This window comes from Augochlora pura, chromosome 1, assembly GCF_028453695.1.
Source record: "Augochlora pura isolate Apur16 chromosome 1, APUR_v2.2.1, whole genome shotgun sequence".
NCBI lineage: Eukaryota > Metazoa > Arthropoda > Insecta > Hymenoptera > Halictidae > Augochlora > Augochlora pura.
Genome location: NC_135772.1, coordinates 525,377 through 540,343, shown reverse-complemented (window position 1 = coordinate 540,343; position 14,967 = coordinate 525,377). Strand labels below are relative to the sequence as shown.

Here is a 14,967-nt window from a genome sequence, read left to right as displayed (position 1 = left end):
CAGAAATTGACAGGTGTCTTTGATAAATTTTCTTCAAATATTGAAAATTATCATCGTCTGCATTCCATTTTTTCCTACCTAGAATTAAAGTAAAGATAAATGAAAAATAAACTGTACCATTGTACGGTATTGAAAGAAGATCTTTAAGCAAACTAAATGATTGATAACATTATTAAAACGGAATTCGTTAATGCAAGAAATTAATATCTTCGAGTTAACAATGTGATTATGCAGAAATAATATTGTCTTTCCACAAACTGTTCTCATTCAAAGTAAATGTATTTGTATTTTGTATTGATCAAACACAGCAGTACCTGTGAAGCACGAGGATACGTATGGTTCGGAAAGTGTGATTGGGAACACAATTGATACGATAAAGGGACATGTTATTTAAGATTTGTTCGTATACATCGTAAAATATTTTATTTTATTAACGACGAAGTGTCTCCAACAAAATAAGATCAAAATGATGAAGCAACGAAAAAGTAATAGAAGTAGTAAACTAGCTCGAATGAGTGAAGAGGAACGGGCTCGTTATATGCAATACCGTGCTGAATTCGAACTTGAAGCTCGAAGGCGAAAACAACAATTAATTGCAACATACATTAAAGTAACTTAATGCTGCATACATAGATCTTTTCAAATTCCGTAGTTGTGTGGAAATAAACGTGAACTAACAATGAAACGTAGTTAAAATTAAGTAACGGTTTTGTCGTACCTTCAATTTGGCAAATCATCAATTACATCATTACAGGATAAATTAATACACGAGAAAGCGTTTTCGAAATTGAATACCGCAAAGATCAATGAAACATGGAGACTTATTTTGAGACAATTCAAATGCAAAGAAATTTATGACAACGTGAAACATCTTTCTGAATCTTTCGATAGAGTTGTAAAACTAAAAGATAGAACAGTTTGTCAATTGCAAAAGGAATTGGAAGTAACGGATCAAGATCATAGAAAACTGCAAGAAGCTCATATCGAGTTGATGAATTACATAATCGGTATTCCTCAAACTTGTGCCAGTATACTCGAACATTGTAATAGTTAATCTTTTCTTCGTATAGGGAAATACAAACAAAGGCTGCAGGACTTACACGATATATTCAAATTAGATGACAATAACTCGAGTGCATTGCAATTAGAATGTTTGAAAAAGAAAATGGAACAAATCTATAAGGCAATGCAGTCTAATGTAGTAAGAAAAATTGGAAAATTGGAAGAAGAAAAACTTGTAGCAAAGACAAGACACGTTATTAACATTCGTAATATTTTAGTTTTGGTAATGCAATAAACGTAGTTCGTAATTGTATTTTAGTGAGCCGGAAATAGACAAGTTTGTTGCGTGTTTAGGAAGAAGAAGAAATGTCGAACCTGTTGAGTACATCGTCTGAAAACATAAAACACCTTTGGGAACAATTGAATGGAACACTTGCCGAATATGAAAGAGTTACTATAAATAAAAAAAAGCAATACGAATATTTAAAGGAACGAGACAGTATCTATCAACAATGCATATTAAAATATCCAAAAATACATTTGCAATTGCAAAATGCCGCCGAAAGTTTAAAATGTAATATACAGATTTTATCGTTAAAGAGAAACGATCGAGTTGAAAACCTTAAGAGAAAAAATGCATACATAAAGAAAAAATCAAAAGACATGAAGCAGTGTTTTGCTACAACTCAAGCTATAGATTTTATGCAATTAAAGAAACTGACTGTTTTCAGTAATGATGCGATAAAGGTTAAACAATAGATATTTTTCTTCTCAACATACCACAATATTCAAATTATACGATCTATAATTTATTTTTAGAATTTACGGAAAAGTGAGCAAAGGAGTTCCACCATTCTCGAAATAATTAAAATATGTTCTAATTTGGAATCATTTCTCATTAATTTCCGCAATTATTTCATAGAAGGCAAGGTAAGACTTTTCAAAGTATTATAAGGTATAGTAAAAAGTTTCGGTAATACTTTAAAATAGAAAAAATTTTTATAGGATCCTAACTCGCATGAAAAAATTGACAAATTTTGGGAAAAGTATAATGACGCGACAGCAAACAACATTTTACTAAGGAAGAGAAGTAAAGAACTTAGGATAGAAAATAAAAGGCTAAGATACAAATTGCAAACCCACGTTATGACAATTTCTGGAATACCTGAAATATATTTGAATGCTTCAACTTCGTTTTAAGCAATTCTTTTACAATGAAATTTCTTTTTACATTGACAAATAATAATTAGTAAGTTATGCTTGCATTAGAATATAAAATATCTCGTACAATATGTATTTTTTTAACGATGAATGAAAATTCCACCACCCAATTCTAAATATTTGTAGGGTCTAGCACGAGTACGGCCTTTCATGGGATGAAAGAAAATTTTTTCTTTTTGTACTATATTTTCTGTTTCTAAATAAATATCGAAACAAGCTCTTAGCCGTTGCAATTGTGAAGACAAGGTCGGTGGTTTTGTCCACATGACATTCACTTCTCTTTCAATGTCCCGTAAAATGTCGACAGCGACCGGTACCATAGGATATATACTTATATCAAATACAGCCGCAATCTTTGGATAATCAGGTTTTATAGCAATTTTTGCTGTTAATTCATCTGAAATGGATATCATTCGTTAATTAAACAATGAAATCAAAATTCCAATGAAAAATAATTTTTTAAATATCTTACTGTTTCCACGTCGAAGGACAGCTTCGTAGAATATATCTAATGATGTCACTAGACCTTGTTGCTGGAGAGCAGAGTTCGTCGAAGTAGAATAAGTATTCCAAGATATCGTCGTAAATTTTTGTAGCGTTGTATTAACTTTTTGTGGTAAAGCGTCATTTGTTAAAGCAATAATAGGTAAATTTCCTGATTCTAACTGTCTGATCTCCATACATAATTCCAATCTAGCTTTTAAACGTCTTTTAATCTCTCTTAGTACACTTTCAACGCTATCTTGAGCTATTTCGCAACTTGTAACCTAATCATATTTAAATAACTTTATGATTTGGAACACTTTGAAATCATATAATGTATATAGTAAAATACTTATACTATAAGAATGTTATACCTTTTGTTCACGGGAGTCAGATGATATGAAATTCAAACCAGCCATTCTTTGTGCCCATTTATATGGAATTCCCAATCCGAGCGATGAGAAATTACCCAAATTATATCGGCTCAGTTGATAGTAATTAGCCGGATTTGGACTTTCTAAACCTAAATCTCTCGGATACAGTTCTCTTAAGATTGATTCAGACACAAGCATATCCCTATAAAATGAATATACAAATTCTTAGAAGAATAAATATAATCAGCATATATTTATTAATATTTAAAGAAATATACCCAGTACTATTACTTCCAACACCTTCAGTTTTCAATTTTGATTCTACCGTAACTACCTTTAGAAACATTATGTAAAAGAACTGTAATGTCAATTTAGTTTCATCTGAAAATGTTACATGTTTTAAAATAATATACATTTACTTATTAATATCTATTATTCTCAAAACTAACTTTTTAATTTAATAACTATTTTCACATGTAAGGGATGCCTTTGAAGCAGTCTTAATCTCTTTTCTTCCTGTCTAGCTTCCCTAGATAATCTATGATGTCTCTTTTTATGGATATGCGTTTCTTCTATAATACTCTCAGATAAAGTTTCAGGATCTGAATCAGATTCTTGTAGTCCTTCCTGATTATTTGCACGTTTTGCTTCCTCTTCATCTCCTTCGATTTTTACTATTATAGTACTATCTGTAGAAAAATGTATATAAGTACAATGGGTAATATCTGTATAAACTAAAGTTTAACAATATAAAACGTACCATACGCATCTCTGTATGCTGATGCTTTTGCGTGAAGGACATACAATGGTGATGCAAGTAATGTTGCTTTGTGATGCTCTTGTCTGATTCTATCTAATGGTAATCCGAGACTTTCTTGGAGTGGTTTACTAGCCTAAATTTTAAAATATTATACTTATTTCTCTGTATATTCATCACTACTGTAACAGATCATTAGCTTATTACTTCTAATATTGAATAAAGTTGCGGTGCTAGATTGTCAAGCCGAGATTGTTTAGATTCTATGTTTAATGCTACTGCTTTTTTACTTTCTGTTAATTCGTCGCACAAAGCAGCAAGTTGTTTTCTTTGTGTCAATTCCCATTCTAAACGAGCCAGTCTCAGTTGATGTGGATTATGTTTTGCAATGTCCTGAAAACATTAATTCTTAGCATCACCGAAACAAGAATAATTACACCTTACTATAAACTGTTTTATTATTTATACTTAACGGGTCTAGAAATACTTTCAGGAGCTTCTTTATAAAATTCTTCCTCTGATACAAGTTGTATCAGTTCGTCTTTGGACCTAAACATAATCGTATTAATTTTACATACACATTATATTTTCAAAAGAAAAACAGATACTTACTTAAACTGTAGACATTTAAGAACTTCCTTCTTTAAGTGCATCACTTCATACAATAAATTTTGTAAATGTAAATGTCTACTATCAACACTACTTTTTGAAGACATCAGAGAATCTCTTGCAAATTTTGTTCGAAATTTTTCCATTCTATTTAGTTTCTTAAGTTCAATGAATGCTAAGGATGTTTGTATTTGAAGTTCACGTATTTCATCTTTGGACTGAAAGAAAAATAAGATTTTCAAAGAAAGCAATATAGAATATATAGGTCCCCAATGTAAGTATAAACAATTACATCTCCATTCATTTTTAGTTTTGCTATTTTATTCATAGCTTTTCGTATATTGTCACAAGTTGATAAGAAACTTTCAGAATCTTTCTCTGACAATCTTTCTGTGGCTTCTTTTTCTTCATAACTGATTATAGCCTAAACATAAAATCGTATTTTAATTACATATGATAAAAAATCAGATAAAACCATTTATACCTTATACGTATCACCATCTTTGAGAGACATCCCACTAACTGACTTTCTTCTTTTCTTTGGATTTTCGGAATCAGTTTCTTTACCCATTCTATTTACAAACCTTAAATTATATAAGAGATTATAAACGTGAGAGATTTATTATTTGATATATCTTCATACAAAACAAAAAATGTAATACAAAATTTATACAACTTAATGAATACACATTGATAACTTGATGGAAAGGAATGTTATAAACGTGTACGGTCACTTGTTCATATAAAATTTTATATTACATACTTCAAAATTCTGTTACATGTGCATGCTGCATTTTAATGCACGCCAGTACAAACTGATATACCGGTGAGGTTATGTTTCTTCTACCTTAAATTTCAAAAAGATGCATTCATATATATTACAGACTATATTTACAATTGTTTTCGTTCGAATGCATAACAGTAATACAGAGATAATTCTTTTAATTTTTTTTATTGAAAAATTAAAAAATAAAAATAAATTGACCCCGACGTGATTTGAACACGCAACCTTCTGATCTGGAGTCAGACGCGCTACCGTTGCGCCACGGAGTCTCTACACAGATGTCTTTTAATATGAAGTTTCTTTACGAAGAAATTCTCATTTATTCAGTTTAGAAATGATGTGTAGTCTTATTTTTTAAATTTAGTGGCTCATTCATGCCATTCATTATGTTATAATACAAAATATTTACTTATTGACCAAATTCCTATTGAAACCTTGGATATTTGTATGTAATCTAAAATTAGGTAATTATAAAAAAACTATATTTTTAAAATGTAAGTAATTTCATAAACCGAATCCTATTCAACATATTATTTTCATCATACTAACTCTATAATTGAGCATCATCGTATATTTATAAGGACATTTATATTTGTTTTGAAATACTTCCAGATATAAAATCTGTTAAATTATCGAAATAGAAATTAAGTTTCTTACATTTATAAATATTGCATTGATGTGAAACAACCTTTTAATTTTATTTTACTATTTTACGGAGTACGTTAAAGATTTATAGTGATTTTATTTAATACTGATATTGAAAACTCAAACCTTGTTTAATTAATCATAATGTTGAAAGATTACTCTATGTACTATACTTAGACTATATTACATTAAAACAAACAATCTCGTTCTTCTTTCTTGGGCAATAGTAAAATGAGGTCCTCCAGCCGGATGGTGATTTGTTGGATGATCCCTCTTCCGTTCGGAAGCTTGGATGATTGGTAGTTGGGTTATTACGCGCCAAGATTTCCGGGAGGAAAACCGAGAGGATCTTGACTAAGGTTTTATAATTTCTTATTGTGAAGGTCTCAGAGCTTTGACTCTTTTGTCTACCTACATGAAAGTGAAGAAGATTTTTCAAAAGCCAAAGTGACTTCTTCTAGAATTTCATCACGAAATTTCATGGGAACTACTTCTCTCTCTCTCTCTCCCTCTTTTCTCTCTCACGCGCGTTATTTCTCTACTTTATATAAGCTATTCCGTCCCAATAAAAATATATATAAACTGTGAAATATGCAAGTATTACCATAACGTTACATTTTATACATGAATTTCTCTCTTGTCGCCATTTGTCGGAAATCATACTGCGATGGCGCCATTAGAAATCCTACTTATGGTCGCGCGGTCACGTAACACATGTATGCTTCTATGTTTGTTTATATAATACATGTTGATACGTTACGTACGTTACTTCAAATTTGAATTCGTGGAAGCGTCCGTTATTTTTTTGTTTTTTTTTTTTATGTAATGACGTATAAACTAGAAGTTTATTAATAGTTAATAACTAAAGTAGTTGAACCAGTTGAATCAGGAACAGGAACAAAGTAGTGTTAACAGTAGCTTGTTAAATAATCTGAATTCCTCTATGAATTGATGTAATTTATCTTATACAAGATATAAAAAATAGAAACTAGGATCAAAATTTTCTATATAATTTCATAAACAGTGTAGTGTTAAAAAACATAAACATAAGCTATGGTGTTATACTACAAGTAGCAATTGGTGCATTTAGTATAATTAATGATTGTAGATGTAGCTCGTAGAAATTAAGTGTTTCTTTCTTATATTTATATATCTTTTTATATATTTTTTGCCTATAACGAAGCACACATATTGCGCAGATCCAAGCAATGTATATTTCTAACCTCCAATTAATTATTTTTATTACATTTGCATTTGCCTTATCTGACACAGACTGCGTAATGTGAGTATATTTTATGTTAAAATGACTGATATTAGTGGACATGATCAAAATAGAAATAATATTGAAATGGAAATTGACGAAGAAAATGGTATTATTGGTATTGATGAAGAAGGTGGACTTAAAATAAGTGAGGATATATACATTCCGCCACCTATCAGAGCATCTCATGAAATTGATGTCAATGGTCCTAGACTTATGATTGTCAAGATAGTGAATGAGAACTTTAAAAGTTACGGTGGTAGTCAAACTATTGGACCATTTCATAAGGTATGTCATAGAAATTTCTATGAAATAGCATGTATTAAATAATACTTGAATTTTCTTTTCTATAGTGTTTCTCAGCAATTGTTGGCCCAAATGGTAGTGGCAAAAGTAATGTCATAGACTCAATGTTATTTGTATTTGGATATAGAGCTAGTAAAATTCGTTCGAAGAAGCTATCAGTTTTGATACATAATTCTAGCGAACGTCAGAATATCAATAGCTGTACTGTATCTGTACACTTCCAACAAATCATTGATAAAGTATGTTATTTATCATAACACGTTTGACTTAATTAAAAATGATCTCCGCAATGTAAATATTTTGTTTTAGCCTGGGGCAGATTATGATGTTGTTTCTAACAGTGAGTTTAGCATATCACGGACAGCATTTAAAGATAATTCTTCACACTATGAACTTAATAGGAAAAGGGTGCAGTTCAAGGAGATTTCAAAGCTTTTGAAGTCCTATGGTGTGGATTTAGATCATAATCGTTTTCTAATCTTACAGGTATAATTCATAGATACTGTACTATATGTAATGTGAAAATATTCTTTAATTTAAGTTTCCTCCAACTTTGAATTTTATTGTAATTGCTTTTCATTAAACTATTATATCAGGGAGAAGTTGAGCAGATAGCAATGATGAAACCTAAAGCACAGAATGAAAATGATACTGGCATGCTTGAGTTTTTGGAAGACATAATTGGGACAGCACGTTATAAGGAACCATTAGAAAAATTATCGGAGAAGGTAGAAGTACTATCAGGGTACAGAGTTGAGAAGTTAAATCGTTTGAGAATTGTTGAAAAAGAGAAAGCAGCTTTGGAGGAACCCATGCAAGAAGCGGTGCAATATTTAGAATTAGAAAACACAGTAACAGAGAAACAACATCAGCTTTATAATTATAAGAGGTAATTTGTTAGCTTTTATATGCAATTCTTTATATGAAAAGATTTTACGAAATTTAAAATTTATTTTTGGTAGATTTCAAACTATGAAAGAGTTAGAAAAACAAGAAGATAAAGCCAATGAATTAGATAAAGATATTGCAGATCTTGTAAATGAAATGAAAGAAGTTTGTAATGAAAAGAGTAAGCAAAATAAAATAATTGACGATAAAAGCAAGAAATGGGATAACTTGCAATTAAAGAAAGATGAAATTTCAACTCAGTTTAATAGTATCCGTAAACACGATGAATCACTTCATGCGGAACTAGTGGAGACCAATAAACGTCGTAAAACTAACATTGCAACGTTAAAATCAGTAAGCTATACAGTTGTACTTTCTACAACAATGAAGTTGAAATATGCAGAATTTAGATTAAATATTACAATTATTAATTTTTATTTATAGGAGAAATCGAAATTAGAAGAACTCAGTTCTGTACCTGATAAAAGCACAAAAGGTATTCAAGAATGCGAACAGCTTATTGAAACTCACGTGAAAAAGAAAGAACACGAAGAATCGGTACTTGAAAAATTAATGATTGTCTTGCGCGAGAAAACAGAACCGCTATTAAATGAACGTTCTGCACTGGAAAAGGAATTAATATCTTTGAGAAAAGATGTTAATGATGCTCAAGCAGCTTTTAATATTGCCCAATCTGAATTTGAATTATATATTTCTGTAGAGGCAACAGAAAGAGAAAAACTGAAAAAGCTGCAAGATTCTTTAAAATTAACAATAGATACTTTAGCGGAGAAGGAACGCCAGTTGGAGAATTTGGGAGCAAAAATTCCGAGTAGTCAACAAAATTTGACACAAGCACAACACGCATTGGAAAAAATAAAGCAGAAAGAGATCGATGAAACTACAAAATTGAAGCGTATGAGAATTACCTTTGAAGAACAAAAATCCGCGATGCAAGCAAGTAAATCGAGAAATAGGATCATAGACAGTTTAATGCGGGAAAAGAGGGAAGGAAAACTTACTGGCGTATTTGGTAGATTGGTAAGCGAATAGAAGAATAAGTTCTCCGTGAATAAAGTTATTTTCCCTAACGATTAACATTAAGGGATAATTGAATTCATTAATATTCTATAATATATCAGAACCTTTATAATTTTTTAATTAGAAGAAATGTTTGTAATAATTAATTCTACTATTATTCGCGTAGGGTGACCTTGGAGCCATAGATGGAAAATATGATATCGCGATATCAACAGCTTGTGGTCCTTTGGACAATATTGTAGTTGACACAGTGTCGACAGCGCAAGCATGCATATCATTTTTACGTAAAAATGACATAGGACGTGCAACGTTTATCGCTCTGGAAAAACAGCAACGTTTGTTAGAACGATCCAGACAGAAGATACAAACACCTGAGAATGTGCCGAGACTGTTTGATCTGATACATGTCGAAGATGAAAAGGTATTGCCGGCGTTCTATTATGGATTGCAAGATACACTAGTAGCAAATGATTTAGATCAAGCAACGCGTATTGCGTACGGTCACAGACGTTTTAGAGTTGTTACGCTAAAGGGTGAATTAATTGAATTGTCGGGTACAATGAGTGGTGGGGGAAGAACAGTATTGAAGGGTAGAATGGGACAAACGGTTGTAAGGAACGAATTATCTGCAGTTGACATTGAGAAACTACAAACAAATTTAGACAAAATACATACAGAATGCACTAATCTCAGAGCCGAACATCAATCTTTAGAAAATCAGATTCATAGTTTGAGTGTGGATTTGAAAGATATGATTGTTGAGAAAGAAAGATTATGTATCCAAGTTAAAACATTACGAGAGCAAGAACCATCGTTGCGACAGCAGCTGAAAATTCAACAGCAAAAAGTTGCAGAATCAGTTGTAGACCCGAAAAAAGTGGAACAGCTAAAAAAAGGGATGAACGCGGCTGAAAAATCTTTGGAGAAAGTCAAAGGGAGTTCAAAATCTGTCGAATCTGATGTACAGCGTATCAATAGAAAAATAGAGGAAATCTCAGGATGTCGTGTAAAAGATCAGCAAAAGGTCATATTCAACTGCAACAATACGATTGAAAAAGCTAAAGCAGAGATTTGCAAATTACAGGTTGCAATGAAAACAGCTGAAAGGAATATGAAGAAAGTCGAACAACGCATAAGTAATCTTGAAAATGACGTGCAAAATTGTGAGCAAAGACTTCGTGATGTTCAGAAAGAGAAGGAAGAATTGGAGGTACAGGCGAAAAAGTACCTACAGGAAATGAATGAGCTTGACGAAGCTCTTGAAGAAAGAGACACAGTTATTTCATCTCTTAAAGAAGAATTAAAAGTTTTGCAAACGCGGGAGGACAAAATGAAAGCCGTTAAAATCGATTTAGATCAACGGATTAAAGAGTGTAAAAGCGGAATCAAAGTATTAAAACAACAAATTTCAGATTATACGCGAAAAATTGCTGAATTGAAGCTTCAAGCTATACCTGGAGAAGAGTTAGCGGTACTAGAGGAATTAGCCGATGAACAACTTAGTAAGATGGATGAGGGTACCCTTCTAAATAACTTGCAAAAAGCTAAGAACAAATTACCGAGCGATATTCCAAATATGCAGGTTATCGCAGACTATAGAGAGAAAGATGCGTTGTACTTGCAACGTGCAGCGGACTTGGAGAAAATAACTGGGGACCATAATAAAATGCGAGATATTTACGAAACCGTGAGACGTCGTAGAATACAAGAGTTTCTTGCTGGTTTCACTATAATTACAGATAAGTTAAAGGAAATGTATCAAATGATCACATTGGGCGGCGATGCAGAATTGGAGTTGGTAGATTCGTTGGATCCTTTCAGCGAAGGGATTGCGTTTAGTGTAAGACCGCCTAAGAAATCTTGGAAAAATATTTGCAATCTCAGCGGGGGTGAAAAGACTTTGAGCTCCTTGGCTCTTGTGTTTGCGCTGCATCACTATAAACCGACTCCCCTTTATTTTATGGACGAAATCGATGCCGCTTTAGATTTTAAAAACGTTTCAATTGTGGGAAACTACATCAAGGAAAGAACGAAAAATGCACAATTCATAATAATATCGTTAAGATCGAACATGTTTGAGCTAGCGGACTATCTCGTTGGTATATATAAAACGTACAATTGCACACACAGTGTTAACATTGATTTAAGAAAGTATTACGAAAAAAATAATATTGCACCTCCAACACAAATTACTTCGAAAAACTATTCTAGTCAAGTACAGAAATTCAGCATTCAAAGTCAGGTTAAGGAGAAAAGTACGACACAACAAAAAGATAACGTCAAAACTCCCGGAAAGAATCAAGAGAATGAAGATAATACCCTCAAGTAAGTTCAAAGTAAATACTACGCATTCATATTTTTAACTGAGCTTTTGCTAGTATAACTTAATGGGAGCAATTTTATCGTCTTGTTTTTTTTTTTTTTTTGCCGCAATAAAGAGATTTAATTCTGTACCAATGCAATTTTTTTAGTTCACTTACATTGGGATTGTGCCCAACGCCACAGAAGGCACCTGCACAAAAACGGCTACAGTCTACAAATGATGAAGACAGTACGGACAGTCAGTCTAGCGGTAGAAATTCGGTGAAGAGAAAGGCGAAGATGAAAAAACGAAGAATATAGTATGACTAATATTTCGAAATTGCTTTTTATTTGAAATAAAACGTATAAAATTAAGCAAATCTATAAACGAACGCATACTTCTTAAAGAATGTATAATATTTTCATGTGTAATTGCCGTATGTAATTCTAATATTAAATTTCTATGAAATTTTAATGTACTTTCGTCCTAATGTGTAAAACCTTTCGATTCCAAAGACTCTTACTTGCCTAAAAGTATTTTAAATCCTTGTGATAACGACTCATTTCGTCGACATTCATTTTTACTGTTCTTCTTTTTGCGAAGTGTAGTGAAGGTTGTTAGTAGGAAACTAGTGAGATATACTTGCAGGCAAAAGGAGAGGAGGCCGTTTGACGGTGGGGCGTATGTGTGATATAGGTAATATCGAGTTACGAGAGTAGAATTTGAACAGTCGGTGTTTGAAAGTGACAGAAATAATGTCTACAAAGAGGGAGCAATTCGTAAATGATGATTTTGAAAGGGAAGCGACGAAAACCTCAGGTGTGAATAATTTATCGATTATTTTATGCTAAACATTTTTTCTAAATAGTTAGCGACAAAATTTGTTGAAAGTTATAAATTCTATCGTTGATTCGGAGATCTTTTCAGATCGATCCGTGCGAATCCAACGTGATTAAAATTTTAAAGTTATTAAAATGAAATGTTAGAAAATATTTGTGTAAAATACCAGTAGCTGAAACGCAATCTGTTAAAAATGTTACGACGGTTTAATGACAATTCTAGTTTACATTGAAACCTCTAAAAAATTTAAAAAAGACTGTATAGTACAAATATATTTTCGTTTAGTACTTAATAAGTGACGCGTGATGGTCTACAAATATACTGAGTTGTTTAAATGTCTGTTATCTAGTAATAAATAGTGTATGGATAGTGATGCAAATTTTTTTTTCTCACAAAAACTAAAAATAAAGTTAAGCATGTTTTACTCATCGAAGTGTCTATAGAACTCAAAACGAAATGTGAGTTGAGTGAATTTTCGTTGAAAATTTTATTTAGTTAATTTAAAGCCTGTTGATTAGTGATAGGCTTCAGAAGATTACTGTTTTAACGTATGGTACCGAATTACGTGTCGCAAATTTTATGATAAATACTTTGGTTTGAGACTTAATATCCATTATGTTAGTAATATAGTTTTCTTAAACTTCGAAAATCTGCTTGGTTGTGAAATCTTAGCGATAACTATAATTGTGTAACTCGAACGATATCAGTGTAATAGCCGGACGAATTATTTTTAAACAATTTAGTTCTTTTACTTGCGTAATCTGTGACATAGAAGTTTATTGAAGATAAAACGTTTTCGAAACATTTTGAGCAGCGCAGGGACATATAATATATCTTTTAACACAACGAAACGTGATCTATGAAATATAATGTATTTTTTATCATTTTAATCTCGTCGATTAAATTTTGAATATCTTTTGTCAACTTGCCAAATTGTTTTTCCTCCATTCGAAATAGAAATTATTCTTTTAGTAGAACTGCGTTTCCAACGTTTCTATCAATCTTGATTCACCAAATAAGAATTTAATAATATTAATATAGGCTTATAACAGTCTTCGTTTATCTGTTCAAAGTATTTTTACAATTTATATATAATACCATTAGGTGGTGCACACTGTGCACACTTCTTTTTTTAACATGCTATTAAACAATCATCTTTTCATTTTTGGTGGAAATAATATTCAGAAACAAATATTTGTTGCAATGGAATCCAGATTAATCATTTCTTGTCAATCTTTGTTAATCCATGTTTGCTAATCAATCTTTACTAATCAAAATATGCTAATCAATCTCTGTTAGTTAATCTTTGCTAATCAATCTCTGTTAGTTAATCCGTGCTAGTCATTATTTGTTAGTTAATCTTTGCTAGATCATCCTTGCCAGTCCATCTTTGCTACCCAATCTTTTCTTATAAATCTTTAATAATCAGTCTATTAATAATACTCGTATAGATTAAGTCAGTAGGCCAACTCCCCAGCACTAACAATGCATGGAATCCTTCGGCTCAACTCTGTATTTAGTCAAGTGATGGTATTGCAAGTATTCCTGCATTAAGTTTTCTCTAGTAATTATTCAAACAGTCGTTATGATAATTACATGATTTTTCAATACAGTGAATAAACGAGTCTGGACGAGTCAAATGCGATGCAGTAAATGGAATTTGGCCTTGAAAAAGGTTGTATTTCTTTAACAAATCTCTATCGATTCAACGGTGTAAATAGCAAAAGCCACGGCTTACTACTTTTCTCACTTTGGAAAATCCAGCACAGTTTCGATTGTAAATATTTGGAAATACACCGCGATCAAACCAATCAAACTATAGTTATTAATTTGACGTACAGCGATACTATTCGATATAGTCGCTTTACGTAATCAGCGTTAAAACTTGGTGGATTCGTTAGAATCGTTCGGTAGCAGTGTTCCTTCTGATTCATGTACAAGTAATATGTCAAGATCTTTTAATTTCAAGTGTTTAAGTTATCAAAATTAAGTAGTATTTATAATTTGTGCTAAGATGAAAACGTTTACGTTATCATTAACATATAATACTGTTTCGAATGCTTTTTGAAATATTTGGTACACTCTTCGAAATTTCGCATCGTTTAGACGAACATGCTTGACACCTGAATTATGTTCAGCGTAAAGGTGTTTAAATGATTCCTGTTCTAACTAGTTTGAGACCGTCTGTGATTGACTGAGATAACTGATCCTTATTTTGGAGGATGAGAGCTTCGGTTCCTTGAAAATTTCGATTTATATTTGATAATCCGCAATATTAGGGAGACGAGTGTAAAATGGAAGGACATTTATTGGCATTCTGTATGATACTGTTTTTGTTGAAACGCTAAACTTGTTCGCCAAACTTAAGATTGCAGTTCATTTTGTTATGATTGCGATAAGTCAGAGGAGAAGCCATTGATATTTCTCTCATAGTATATACACATATATATATAT

General features: G+C 31.8%; 4 protein-coding genes and 1 non-coding gene across 9 annotated transcripts in view; 3 read left to right on the top strand and 2 right to left on the bottom strand.

Annotated features, from left to right (window-relative positions):
- Positions 1-358: 358 nt before the first annotated feature.
- On the top strand, positions 359-2,202 carry LOC144469991 (dynein regulatory complex subunit 2). Its single transcript, XM_078180752.1, has 6 exons — positions 359-610; positions 755-1,007; positions 1,071-1,285; positions 1,357-1,749; positions 1,822-1,932; positions 2,008-2,202. Exons 1-6 carry the CDS (start codon positions 467-469, stop codon positions 2,200-2,202), a joined length of 1,311 nt encoding a protein of 436 aa, XP_078036878.1. The 5' UTR covers positions 359-466.
- Positions 2,156-5,472, bottom strand: Thoc5 (THO complex subunit 5). Of its 4 annotated transcripts, none has more exons than XM_078180726.1 (12): positions 5,210-5,472; positions 4,931-5,030; positions 4,739-4,870; positions 4,450-4,664; positions 4,311-4,386; positions 4,045-4,230; positions 3,841-3,973; positions 3,530-3,769; positions 3,359-3,461; positions 3,081-3,282; positions 2,696-2,990; positions 2,156-2,620 (listed from the first exon to the last, which is right to left on the bottom strand). In XM_078180726.1, the coding sequence occupies exons 2-12, from the start codon at positions 5,015-5,017 to the stop codon at positions 2,304-2,306; spliced, it is 1,986 nt and encodes a 661-aa protein (XP_078036852.1). In that variant the 5' UTR covers positions 5,018-5,030; positions 5,210-5,472; the 3' UTR covers positions 2,156-2,303. The 4 variants fall into 4 exon arrangements, with proteins under 4 accessions (XP_078036852.1, XP_078036845.1, XP_078036860.1 ...); XM_078180719.1 differs by having other exon boundaries at positions 5,226-5,472; XM_078180734.1 differs by having other exon boundaries at positions 5,294-5,472.
- Trnaw-cca (transfer RNA tryptophan (anticodon CCA)) lies at positions 5,428-5,499 on the bottom strand. Its single transcript has one exon. It is a non-coding gene; the product is annotated as a tRNA-Trp (tRNA).
- Positions 5,500-6,628: 1,129 nt separating this feature from the next.
- On the top strand, positions 6,629-12,151 carry Glu (structural maintenance of chromosomes 4-like protein gluon). 2 transcript variants are annotated; one of them, XM_078178629.1, is made up of 9 exons: positions 6,629-6,635; positions 7,193-7,424; positions 7,490-7,681; positions 7,752-7,928; positions 8,039-8,331; positions 8,405-8,684; positions 8,775-9,371; positions 9,538-11,696; positions 11,843-12,151. In XM_078178629.1, exons 2-9 carry the CDS (start codon positions 7,224-7,226, stop codon positions 11,991-11,993), a joined length of 4,050 nt encoding a protein of 1,349 aa, XP_078034755.1. In that variant the 5' UTR covers positions 6,629-6,635; positions 7,193-7,223; the 3' UTR covers positions 11,994-12,151. The 2 variants fall into 2 exon arrangements, with proteins under 2 accessions (XP_078034755.1, XP_078034748.1); XM_078178622.1 differs by lacking the exon at positions 6,629-6,635 and having other exon boundaries at positions 6,652-7,424.
- A 244-nt stretch (positions 12,152-12,395) lies between these two features.
- Positions 12,396-14,967, top strand: part of LOC144470315 (uncharacterized) — an 18,987-nt gene continuing 16,415 nt past the window's right edge. The window contains exon 1 of the mRNA XM_078181312.1: positions 12,396-12,492. Within this exon, the coding sequence (XP_078037438.1) occupies positions 12,429-12,492 (64 nt within the window). The 5' untranslated portion in view covers positions 12,396-12,428. The remainder of the gene's footprint in view (positions 12,493-14,967) is intronic.

Excerpts from the sequence above, each read along its gene's own strand:
- LOC144469991 (XM_078180752.1), top strand. The coding sequence starts at position 467 with ATGATGAAGCAACGAAAAAGTAATAGAAGTAGTAAACTAGCTCGAATG. Across the intron at positions 1,750-1,821 it reads TCAGTAATGATGCGATAAAG|AATTTACGGAAAAGTGAGCA; the intron begins GTTAAACAATAG and ends ATTTATTTTTAG. Across the intron at positions 1,933-2,007 it reads ATTATTTCATAGAAGGCAAG|GATCCTAACTCGCATGAAAA; the intron begins GTAAGACTTTTC and ends AAATTTTTATAG.
- Glu (XM_078178622.1), top strand. The coding sequence starts at position 7,179 with ATGACTGATATTAGTGGACATGATCAAAATAGAAATAATATTGAAATG. Across the intron at positions 7,425-7,489 it reads CTATTGGACCATTTCATAAG|TGTTTCTCAGCAATTGTTGG; the intron begins GTATGTCATAGA and ends TCTTTTCTATAG. Across the intron at positions 8,332-8,404 it reads CAGCTTTATAATTATAAGAG|ATTTCAAACTATGAAAGAGT; the intron begins GTAATTTGTTAG and ends TATTTTTGGTAG.
- Thoc5 (XM_078180719.1), bottom strand. Across the intron at positions 3,770-3,840 it reads AGCATACAGAGATGCGTATG|ATAGTACTATAATAGTAAAA; the intron begins GTACGTTTTATA and ends ATTTTTCTACAG. Across the intron at positions 2,991-3,080 it reads CTGACTCCCGTGAACAAAAG|GTTACAAGTTGCGAAATAGC; the intron begins GTATAACATTCT and ends AAATATGATTAG.